The sequence below is a fragment of the Crocodylus porosus genome, unplaced genomic scaffold, assembly GCF_001723895.1.
Source record: "Crocodylus porosus isolate Cpor-Errol unplaced genomic scaffold, CroPor_comp1, whole genome shotgun sequence".
In the NCBI taxonomy this organism is placed as follows: domain Eukaryota; kingdom Metazoa; phylum Chordata; order Crocodylia; family Crocodylidae; genus Crocodylus; species Crocodylus porosus.
Genome location: NW_017728934.1, coordinates 7,071,492 through 7,082,933, shown reverse-complemented (window position 1 = coordinate 7,082,933; position 11,442 = coordinate 7,071,492). Strand labels below are relative to the sequence as shown.

General features: G+C 51.8%; 1 protein-coding gene across 4 annotated transcripts in view; it reads left to right on the top strand.

Moving 5' to 3' along the window:
- Positions 1 to 9,859, top strand: part of HIP1 (huntingtin interacting protein 1) — a 165,039-nt gene extending 155,180 nt beyond the window's left edge. For 3 of the 4 annotated variants that reach the window (XM_019546425.1, XM_019546428.1, XM_019546427.1), the window contains exons 25-31: positions 3,000 to 3,093; positions 4,248 to 4,348; positions 4,576 to 4,681; positions 5,516 to 5,639; positions 5,987 to 6,048; positions 6,329 to 6,440; positions 8,620 to 9,859. In XM_019546425.1, coding sequence (XP_019401970.1) covers positions 3,000 to 3,093; positions 4,248 to 4,348; positions 4,576 to 4,681; positions 5,516 to 5,639; positions 5,987 to 6,048; positions 6,329 to 6,440; positions 8,620 to 8,723 — 703 coding nt within the window. In that variant the 3' untranslated portion in view covers positions 8,724 to 9,859. Of the gene's footprint in view, positions 1 to 2,999; positions 3,094 to 4,247; positions 4,349 to 4,575; positions 4,682 to 5,515; positions 5,640 to 5,986; positions 6,049 to 6,328; positions 6,441 to 8,261; positions 8,379 to 8,619 lie in introns of those variants that run through there. The other variant, XM_019546426.1, reaches the window with a different exon arrangement.
- Positions 9,860 to 11,442: the final 1,583 nt, after the last annotated feature.

The window sequence follows — 11,442 nt, the reverse complement described above, 5'->3', positions numbered from 1 at the left end:
TCTAGGTCTGATTGCAGCCTATTCCTCCTGTCTAGCGTGCCCACATCCCCCCATATCTTAGTGTCATCAGCAAATCTGAACAGGGTGCTTTTTACACGCTCGTCCAAGTCACTGATGAAGTTGTTGAACAGTGCGGGCCCGAGGACCGAGCCCTGCGGAACCCCACTGCCCATGTCCTTCCAGGCCGAAAATGACCCGTCCACCACCGCTCTCTGGGTGCAGCCCTCAAGCCAGTAGACCTATTTAACTGCGTGGGTGTCAACACCACAGCCCCCCAGTTTCTTAATGAAAACGGGGTGAGAGACAATGTCGAAGGCCTTCCAAAAGTCCAGAAAAACTATGTCCACTGCTACCCCTGCATCTATGGGTCGTAGAAGGCCACCAAGTTGGTCTGACAGGACCTGCCGCTAATGAACCCGTGTTGGTTGCCTCTAAGCATAATCTCTCCCCTGCTGGCCCCCCGTGGACATGTGCCAAAATAATTTTCTCAAAAAGCTTACCCAGGATTGAGGTAAGACTAACTGGCCTATAGTTCCCCGGGTCTTCCTTCCTCCCTTTTTTGAAGATGGGAACCACATTGGCCCTCTTCCAGTCCTCTGGCACCACACCAGAGCACCACAAGTGCTCGTAAGTCCGTGCCAGGGGTCCTGCAATAACCTCAGCTAATTCCCTCAGCACTCTGGGGTGGAGATCGTCCGGACCAGCTGATTTCAATACATCCAGTCCCTCCAGAAGTTCCCAGACTAGATGCTCACTGACCCTTGGCCTAGGTGCGCCTCCTCTGGGGCCTGAGGGGGGCCCAATGAGGGGCTGATACAGTCCCTGCTCAGGAAAATGGAGGCAAAGAAGTCGTTAAGTAAGTTAGCTTTGTCGTCTGGTTTGACAACCAAATTTCCTACCATGTCTTGCAGGGGCCCCACGTTACCCAGTACCTCTTTTGCCCCCTATGTATTTAAAAAGGGACTTCTTGTCCTTGATCTGGGAAGGTAGCCCCAGTTCCATCTCTGCCTTGGCCTTCCTGACTGCCCCCCTGGAACCCTAAGCAACCGCAGTATAATCCTCCCTGGTGACGGCCCCTCCTTTCCATTGGGTGTACACCTCCCTTTTAGCTAGGAGATGTTCCCGGATGCTTTTGGTGAGCCATGGGGGCTTGTGTGCCCTCCTGCACCCTCCTGCTCCCTTTGATCCGTGTTGGGATTACCTCCCTTTGGGCTTGAAGGATCGTCTCCTTAAGGAGTGACCACTCTTCTTGGACACCTGGCACCCTTCCCCGCCAGGACCTGAGTGCGTTCTCCTTAGCTCATTGAAGTCCGCTCTCCTGAAATCTAGGGCTGCTGCCTTACTGCAGGCCTTTGCCAACTTGCACTGGATGGTGAATTCCAGCAGGCAATGATCGCTGTCACCCAGGTGGTCGAGCACCCGCAGCCCCCTCAGCAGGTCATCACCCGTGGCCAGCGCTAGGTCCAACAAGGCATCTCCCCTGGTGGGGCTGTGCATCTCCTGGGTTAGATGGAGGTCCTGCATTTGGGCTAGGAACCTACGTGAGCAGTCAGACCTGGCTGACTGCTCTTCCCAGCAGATGTCTGGAAAGTTCAGGTCACCCATGATGACCATCCTTTGACCCAACTACCTCTGTGAGCTGACTTAAGAATTCCAGGTCTAGCTCTTCCCCTTGGTTGGGAGGTCTGTAGTAGACCCCCACCGTTAAGTCTCTTTCCCCTCGACTGCCTTGTATCCTAACCCAGAGCACTTCTGTGTGCCCCTCCTCTGACTCTGTGCTACTTGATGAGGATGTGTATTCCTCCTTAATGTAGAGCGCCACGCCCCTGCCTTTCCGCCCTGTCCTATCCCTCCTGTACAGCCTATAGCCCTTGATATTCACCGCCCAGTCATGCATTGGGTCCCACCACGTTTCAGTGAGCCCCATTATGTCTGGGTTGGTGTCAGCTAGCAGAAGGGTAAGTTCCTCCTGCTTGTTTCCCATACTATGAGCATGTGTGTAGAGGCATTTGAGGCCTCCTGAGGATGTGTGCACTGGCCCCCTAATCTCAGCATTGCCCTGGCCCCTGTTGCTTCCCTGTGTATATGTTCCACTCATCGGTCTAGTGATTGTTTCTCCCTCTGTTCCCATTTCTTCCTGTCCTGAGTTATCTTTCACAGTGGCAGGCAGGGGCCCTGTCTGGACAGTACAGTACCAGAGTTAAGGATTCACACTGGGTAACTTAAATTTAAGGAAAAAATGCAAATTAAGGTGTCGGACACAAGGAGGAGGAGGACCAAGCTGGTGGGTAAGGAGGTTGCAAATCTGGGGCCACATGCTATTAGACGGACAGAGAGAAACCATTAGGGATACAGAGACCTGTCAATGGGCAGTGAAAGTAGAGGATGTGCCTCAAACAGCGTATCAGAGGTGGGAATTCTGCTCTACTTTCAGACTCACCATCTGCCAGCTCTGTCATACTTCTGCTATCCTTAGAAGCAGGTGATGCCAGAGCCCTGTTCCCCATGAGCCAAGATATGCCATGTGCTATACTAGGTGAGGCACGTGTTTCCTGACAGCTACATCAGTTTCTGTGGGTAAGATTTCCACACAGGCAGCGCTAGGCCAAGGAACTGCTTAAACCCAGAGGTCTTGTGTTGGCCTCCTGGCACAAGGATGAACCTCATTCTCAGTGAAACGCATTCCTTTCTTCTCAGAAGGAAAGGACAAATCTTGTAAAAGATCCATAACACTTCATGTATCTCCCTTCTCTATCAGTTGGCTGAGTGGAGAAAGGGAAAGTGGGTAAGGTGGTGTAGTCAGTGTGAACCATTTGTGTTTTCTGTCAGACTGGTCAGTACTTAGGGAATCTATGTTCTGCACAGGGTGCACCTAGATCCTATCTTTCTGGCTATTCTAATTGTTGTAGGAGAGTTGTCTGAAGCCAGCTCAGGTGTATATATTTATTTGCTTTCTGCCTGCCTACAGTTAACTTCAGATCATGAAAAATCTCTTGCAGGATCCTGGGCTCCTGCACAGGCCTGATGCAGGCTATCCAGGTGCTAGTCCTGGCTTCTAAGGACCTCCAAAGAGAGATTGTGGAGAGTGGACGGGTAAGCTGGGCCTTACCTCAAGAGTATGTAAGTAGAGAGCTGCACCTTACAAGCCCTCTGTCTGCCACCATGGCTCAGCAGGATGGCTTTTGTCCTTCTCAGGCATCTCTAACAGATTAAGGCCTCTGGAGTAGCGGAACCCCTGATTTAAACTAGAAAAATAATTTGCCCAAAGAAGGTGTATGAGCTTTACAGTTTCTGTTAAAGCATCTGCTAGGGGTGGCAGACAAGAAGCTAATGGTCAATACTGACTTCTGAACCAGGAGGTGTTTTCCAAACATGGGCTGCTTTGGGCTTCAAAGAATTTAGTGAGGCCCAGGAGGTAAGTCAATTGTCTGTGCCAGTCAGAGCCTGTCCCTTCCCATGTTGCTGTGTGGGTCCTGGCTGGCCATAGTGTTTGGGATTTGCTGAGCCCTGTGCAGTCAAGTTAGAATACAACCAGAGTAAGAACAAGGATAAGGGAGCCTGTGTGACTAGAAAAAACAGCTGTACACATCAGGCCCATCTGTGAGGAGCTCTGGCTGGAAACCAGGGTTTTTCCATGCTGGGTGGCATCATCTGAATTGGAGAGAGCTTTACTGACTGTTCTACACTGACTGGCAGCAGCATGCTGGATGTTGCCTGTTCTGTCCTATGGAGCTGGCAGCTGCTGTATTGCATTCAACCAAGCTAGAACCCCTCCCCAGATAAACTGTTTTAGATACGGGGGGGTAGGGCGCAGAAGCTGTGGAACTGAGTGTGGGAGTGGATATGAGATTGCAAGGGAGCAGAGTTATGGAGGCCATGGGAAGGAGAATGTAAGAGTTCAGACATTAATCCAAATGGAACTGGGCCTACGTTGCAAATGTCTTCCACTGGCCTGGACCAGGTTCTATCCATGTATCTCTCAGAGTTGATGTATGCTTAGCCTGTTAGGTGCTGTTGTTCCTGACTGGATGACTAGAACTCCTCCCAAGAACCATGGGGTTTGTTGATACATGGGCTGCTGATTCTTCTTCCTCTTTATGTTATGCACCCTCTTGTCTGCCCCAGGAAATGCCAAAAGCCGGGGGTAGAGTCAGTAGGTAGGAGCCACAGTGACTGAGCTGCATTTCTCACTCACTCCCCTTTCTCCAGTGCATGACCCCGGGTCTTTTTCTTTTTCTACATGACAGGGTGCAGCATCCCCCAGAGAGTTCTATGCCAAGAATTCCCGCTGGACAGAGGGTCTCATTTCTGCCTCCAAAGCTGTGGGCTGGGGAGCAACCATCATGGTGTAAGTGTCCATGACTCCAGGGTAGATGGTAATGGAGGCTTTGCATTGAGTAACAAGAAGTGACAGGGGATGTGGGCAATGAGCTGGACTGGGGCAAGAGAGCTTGAGCACCCCTGGCATCCCTTTGCCCAGGACAAAAGGCCAAGGTAATTTTGTGCAGCGGACACGATGGGGAGCGGGATGGCATGTGTGCATAAGGATTCCATTCCCTTTGCTGCCTTCCACAGTGATGCAGCTGACCTTGTGGTGCAGGGGAAAGGGAAGTTTGAGGAGCTGATGGTGTGTTCTCATGAGATCGCAGCCAGCACTGCGCAGCTGGTGGCTGCCTCCAAGGTAGGAGCCTTGATCCAGCCACTTTTCTTTTTCAGAGCCCAGTTTCATACATATAGGACCAGCCACCTAGTCTGTTAAGGTGGAAGATCTTTGCTGCCTCTCAGTTGTTCAGGAAAGGAGAGACCAGCAAGATGGCCTTGCAGTTTTCTTGAAAGCACCCTTGAAACCGTTGTGGTTGCTCACTTCTGGGTCCACACTGTGACCATGATCTGCATGGTATGGCCTCCAGCAAGGATTCATGATCCATGATATTCCATCAACAGGGGCAAGGCAGCTGCTGAGTTAGGGCCCAGACTGCCATGAACATCAGCTACCTCTCTTCTTGGGGCTCAGGTGTGTGTCTCAGGCACAGCACTAAGAAGGATAAAGCAGTGCTCCTGCAGGAGCTCAAGGAGACAGCCTCCCAGCTGGGGACTTCCCAGCCAGCAGTTAGTGTAGTAGGGGCAGGACTCTCCCCTCACCTCCTTCCTTTGGATGGTACAAGCAGTCACCCCTGCCAGTAGCCTCTCCCTCTGAGACAGGGGCCATGGAAAAGCAGCCTCCTTTACATCTTTCTCCCTATACCCAAAGCAGCTGTGGGCTGCCTGTGTTCTAGCCCAATGTGCTGAGTACTGTCTGGTATTACAGAAGATTTTCAAGGCCAGGAGGCAAGCTGAGATGGCCTTCACAGCACAGAGAGCTGCTGTTACCCTTGTTGCTAGCCCCAGACATGGCACTTGGAGTGTGGCTGTTCTGTGATGATGTTCCCTCCAAGAGCCAAACCAGCAGGCAAGTCATTTCCTTTCCTTTCTTGTCCTCCCCACTTCAGCTCAAACCTTGTCTTTGATCTGGCAGGTGAAAGCAGATAAGGACAGCGCAAACCTCTCCAAGCTCCAGCAAGCTTCACGAGGTGTTAACCAGGCCACAGCTGGGGTGGTAGCTTCCACCAAGTCTGGAAAGTTACAGATTGAGGAGAAAGGTAAAGCAGCAAGCCCTGGTGTCACTGGTTTGTGGGCTGCAGGCCAGGGCAGCAAGATCTTGCTGCCCTTTTCCTCCCCATTTCTTGAAGGGCTTATTCTTTCATCCTCAGCTCTTCATATTGTTTCTCCAATCACCATTTCATCATCTCCTTCTATTCATTCATTGCCCAGTTCTACTGATTCATTCATCTATGCCCTCGTTGACTGTAGTCCCCTGCACATATTCCCATCAGTCAGTTGGTTAGCCTGCTTAGGATTCTCAGCAGTGGGGAGTCTTTGGCTTCTGGAAAAGAAGACCGGAAATAGAGAATATCTCCTTACAAAAACTTGTTTCCTTTTTCTGTAGACAGTATGGACTTCTCCAGCATGACACTAACTCAGATCAAGCGCCAAGAAATGGACTCTCAGGTAGGACCATAGTCTTATCCTGTATAAAGTACTCCTGTTGTTTTCTAGCATGTTGCAGTCTAGTAAGATACAGTAGGCAAATGCGCAGTGCTGCTGATAATGTGGGGCTGGGGAGAGAACTAAAGAAAGTAACAGAAGATTCATTGTGTGTGCTGTTAGCAGGAATCAGTGATGGCAGTGAGTGCGAGTGGGGGAGGCAAGAATAGAGTTCCTGAAACAGTGCTGAGACCCAGGAAGTGCTGCTGGCAATCCTCTGATGACAAGACCCTTTCTTCCTTAGGTCCGAGTCTTGGAGCTGGAAAATCAGTTGCAGAAAGAACGCCAGAAGCTGGGGGAGCTGCGCAAGAAGCATTATGAGCTAGCAGGTGTGGCAGAGGGCTGGGATGAGGATGGTAAGTGCTCTGGTGGCAAGGTTCTTTGGATATATATATCTTTTATTACACCAACTAAATAGTTGGGAAAAAGTTATTTGCAAGCTTTCAGGCACAAACACTCTTCATCAGGCATAGGGAGACTTTGCTGGTGTTGTGTGTTCTCCAAAGTAGAAAATAAAGCAATTTACAACAAGCAGGTATGTGAAAATGCAAATGAGTGGAAGTTTGGAAGGCAAGATGGATTTTGAGCAGGTCATGGGCAAATCTGGACTTAGCTTGAGGTAGGTGGTAGGCCAGGAAACAAGGGAGGTGGCAGAACTTGTTCTTTGTCTGTTTCCGCTGCACACAGCAACATTGGCCTGGGTGTGAGATCCCAAGCAGCTGCTATTTGTGCTATTTCATTGGCCTCCTGCAGCACACAACTTCCGCAAGCAAGGCAGTCAGATCACATGATTTCAAACTGAAGCCATCACTTCCCATGAACACTGGAAGGACTCAGACAGTGGGGAAAGCCCAGGTCCCTGTTACCTGTGAGACCGCTGCATTGGTCCTTCCTTGGGTATCTCAACCCATCTCTGCAGACTGCAGAACAAACCCTTGCCCTTGGATTATAGGAATTGCATCTCCAGTCCCAGGCTCCACAGCAGGGGTGCTATAGGGAATAGGGACAGAGATCTAGCCTGAGGGCAACTTCCTGCTACTCAAGTCCTAGGTTCCAGTAGCTGGGCGCATTGTAGTAGCAGGGCGCATTGTAGGAAACGGTCTAGGACTGGTTCCCAACCTTTTTATACTGTGGACCAGCAAACTGTTTAATTTGCATATTTAAATTTAATTTTTGCATGGGGGGAGTTGTAAAGATTGGGTTGGGGCACCACAGCCATTAGGCACCAGGGGACCCTGCAGGGGAGGGGACTGTGCAGGCAGTGTTCTGGAGGGGACCCAGCTGGAGCTGCCCGTGAAAAAGGGGTTCTGCTGCCTTCCCTAGGAACAAGCAGCAGAGCTACCTCCCCACCCTCTGCCCTGGGCATTTCCCCACCTGCATTCCCCTGCTCCCAGCCACAGACGAGACTGGGGTATCCTGCCCAGCCTGGCACAGGCCCCGGTACCTGCTGCGCAGGCAGCGCCTCACCAGCACAACCATGGTGGCGTGAGTGGGACAGGACACGTGGAGCTGGCTGCTTCCCTCCTGGGACTACCCAGGCACCCAGCTTTAACCCCACATGTGGCTGCTGGCAGCAGAAGCCACGACTCAGCAGCCAACCCTTCATGGCCTGGTACTGGGCTGTGCCCCGGTGGTTGGGAACCTCTGATCTAGGAGCTTGGTCTATGCAAGGGCTCCACAGACTCCCCTAACAGGGTGTCATAAGGATCCAGGCAGGAGCACTGGCTATGGTAAAGCTTCCATGCCATTCTGTCCCAGCACAAGGGACTGTAGAGAATTGGAAAAGGATGCTGGCTGTGGGAACCATCCTGCCCCCATCAGGAACAGTCACTGGTGCCCAGGAACGTTTGACTACTTGTAGGGGAAGTCTGCATTGCAAACAGTGGTGAGCTGGCAGTGGGTGTAGACATACCTGTGCAGATTTTAACCTAGCTGGCTCCAGTACCACTAGCAATGAAGCTTTGGCAGCAAGAACTTCTACCTGCCTTGGGCACTGGCTGCCTCATCAGGGTCCCAGGTTGCACTGGTGCCCAGATTGCTGTGATTTCATTGCTGTCAGTCCCCAAGCTTGGCAGGATTAATACTAGCCAAGGTATGGCTATGTGAGCTGCAACCACACTTCTGCCATAGCCATATCCTAAGGGTGAACATAACGCTCCATTTCCCCTCCCCCCCAGCTGCAGACTAGCTTCCAGAACCTGAATCTTCAATGGATGGATGCCCCTTCAGTTGGCCGGGATCCAGCTTGGTACAGCCCTTTCTGAAGATACACAATAAACTGGTGCAAAATCCAACCTGAAGCACATGTCCTCTGCATTCACAAGGAGCTTCCTCTCAGCGCCATCGGTCGGGGCGGCCCAACCAGTCCTACAGGCTGGGAGGCGCCAGCAGTAGAAGCAAGGCTTCCCCAGCTATGGCAGTGCTGCCTCCCCTCCTTAGCCACAAGACAGAAACACTGCATGTGTATTTATTTGAGCTGCTTTGAAGATCTCTGGGGGCTTGGGGTTTAACCCTTTTGTTTCATTTTTTGCACAGACTCTCTGGACTGTTTCTCCTCAGCGACATCTGAGCTGAGCCCTGCCTGGTGCCCTGGCAGCAAAAGCTTCACTCTGCATACAACTGCTAGGGTGCTGCTCTGACCTCTCCGTGCTTCCCCAGCCCTGCCAGTGCACGCGTTTAACTGGTGGCAAGCAAATGCCCTGCCAGAGGTCCATCCTGGTCTGAACATTTGGAGATGTAGCAAAGCCCCAAATGAGTTCTCTTGCTAGCATTACCGGGCAGGCTCTGGCCATGGTGCTGGGCATTTGTGCCTCCCCCCACTGTGGTTCCCCTCTTGCTTGCTCTGGAGCAGCTGTATCTTTGGGGCAGGCTCTGCTAGGGATGGGCTGTGCCTTTGCAGTCATCCCAGGGGTGGAGTGGAACCAGTGCCTTTGCTGCTGGAAGAGGCCTGACTGGTGTACTGCAGGCCTGCTCTCCCTTAAGGTCCTACCACACTAGGAGTAGCCATCCCTGGAGCAGCTGACCCCATTTGAGCTGTCCCCAGCACATAGCTAGGGGAAACTTGCCTCCTTGAAGGCTGGTGCTTAGAGAGCCTCTGGGGTGTCTGTTTTGTTTGCTGTTGATTGCAGTAGATAGTTCACTATCCAGCCTCTTCCAGACTCCTACAGAGATAACATCTTTACAGTCACTGAGACCCCTGATGACTGCAAGTGGGGACTTGGCCTGATAGCAAAGGAGAGGATTTAATGCATTCTCAGCCTGTTATCTCAAACTCAGCCTTTCCTGAGGAGCAATTCTGTTCCCCAGCTCCAAGCAAAGGAGCAGTGGCCAGTTGGCTCCCAGGCCTTGTTCCCCATCCTTGTGGCATTTAGAGTCCTTGATCACTGTGTTAGTGCCAGCAATAAACCATTGTAAAAGGTGCTTGGCCCCTGGCACAGGGAAGTGTCTGCCTCTGGCTTCCTGCTGCTCCATCACAAGCCTTAGCCCACTGGGAGTATGCTGCAGCTGGACCAGCCCCTGCCTCCTAGGGGTGTGTATACCTGCCCCACCAGCTCAGCACACCTCATAGGCTGGCTAGACAGTAGAGCTGTGGCACTGTGTCCAGCCAGGCTGTAATCAAACACCCCAAGATAGGTCACCAGTCAGATCAGAATCAGTAGTGAGCACTTGTACAGATGGGAGGAGCCTTGAACAGCAACTAGATTTTGCCCACCTCACCCTCTGCTTTGTCCCAGTGCAGCCATTGGTTAGTGCTGAGCAGAAGCCTCCCCTGCCCTGGGGACCTGGTGCTCTCCCCTGGGCTACCTGCTGTGCATCCCTGCTGGTGCTATTCCTCTGCACGTTCTGATCACTGTGAACCTGCCTCATGCACCTGTGGCCCTGGGAGCTACCATAGGATTTTCTGGGCAGGGGAAATGGGAGACCAGTCCTGCCTCCCTGTGTCCTTTCTCCATCAGTAGATTGAATGGAGAAGGCTGGGGGTGTCATATACTGAAGGTGTATGTTATGTGCCCTCCTTTAGAGCTGGGACTCTAGGGGCAACCTGGGATCATCCAGCTCCCTGCTTCCTATCCTGAGGAACAGATCTCTGGCTCAGTTCTGTGAAGATCTGAACTTGGCCATCTGAGCACAGCCACACCCGCCTTTCAGACCTGTCCCTGCCCATTCAGACAGCCTTGGCTGGGGCCTGGACTAGGCAAACTGCAATAAGCAATAGCAGTAGCCACTACATTGTACCAACAGCAGAGAGCTTTCCTGAAGGAGAGAGCTTCTGGCACTCTTGAGCTGGAGATGCCTTTGACCGCCCAGGCAGACAAGTACCCTTCCTACTAAAATACAGGCAGCAGTGCACCAGAGCCAGCATCACCCCTAGGGAGCCCATCTATAGTTAGTGGAGGATAAGCTGGGGGCGAGGTATAGTTACCACTTCAGACCTAGCACAAGGGTATCTAGCCCCACCAAATCTTCCTTACCTGGCCAGGGAATGCATTCAGTCCACTGAATGTTAGGAAGTGCTATTACCTGTACTCAGCAATGACTTTGAGTAGGGATTTTCATTAAAGACAGATCCCATGGCAGTCTGACAGGGATTTTACATAAATCTGCAGAGGAGTTCCATGAAGGGAGGGTTGCAACTTTGCAATAGCAGAGATTTGCTTTCACTTGACACTAACAGGAATGCTCAAGTCACCATAGTCCATCTGGCCTGTATCTTCCCTTTTTTGGAGCCGAATCCCAATAGAATCCATGTGCTGTGCAGTTTGGAAACCACCTAGTTACCAGGAAACTTGACCTGTTCCTGAGGAGCTGGGCTATCCCTGCTGCTCTCGCTCACTCCTGCCAGGTGTATATAACATGCGTGGAGGCTCCAACCTATCTTGAGCAACCCAACCTTTGGAAGAAGGGGCCAGAGCAAGGATAGCCAGTAACTGCTGGCTTTGGCAGGTAATGCCCTGTACTGCCCCAGAAAAGATACAGAGCCAAGGTTACGGCCCTGACTAAATAGCCAACCTCTACCTGCCTGTGTTCCACAGAGTGCTCTAGTGGGGTGAGACCTGCCACCACCTGCAGCAACATAGGACCTTCTGCTGTGGGTTTTCACTGCCCTTCCAGAGTCTGTGTCCTCCACACATGGCATAGCTATAGCAAATCACTGCTCCGTAATGTGCCTAACTTGCATTCTGCTGCAGGCCTTCACCCCTCCTTGCAGACTCAAGCCAAATACTGTCCCACAGTATCAGTTCCAAGGATCATCCTTGGCCTCCAGGCATCTCTAAAGCAATATAAATAATCCCATTGCTTCAGTACAAGGAGACTTGGGTGGTCCTGAAAATCCTGCCCACCTGTTTCTGGGATCCC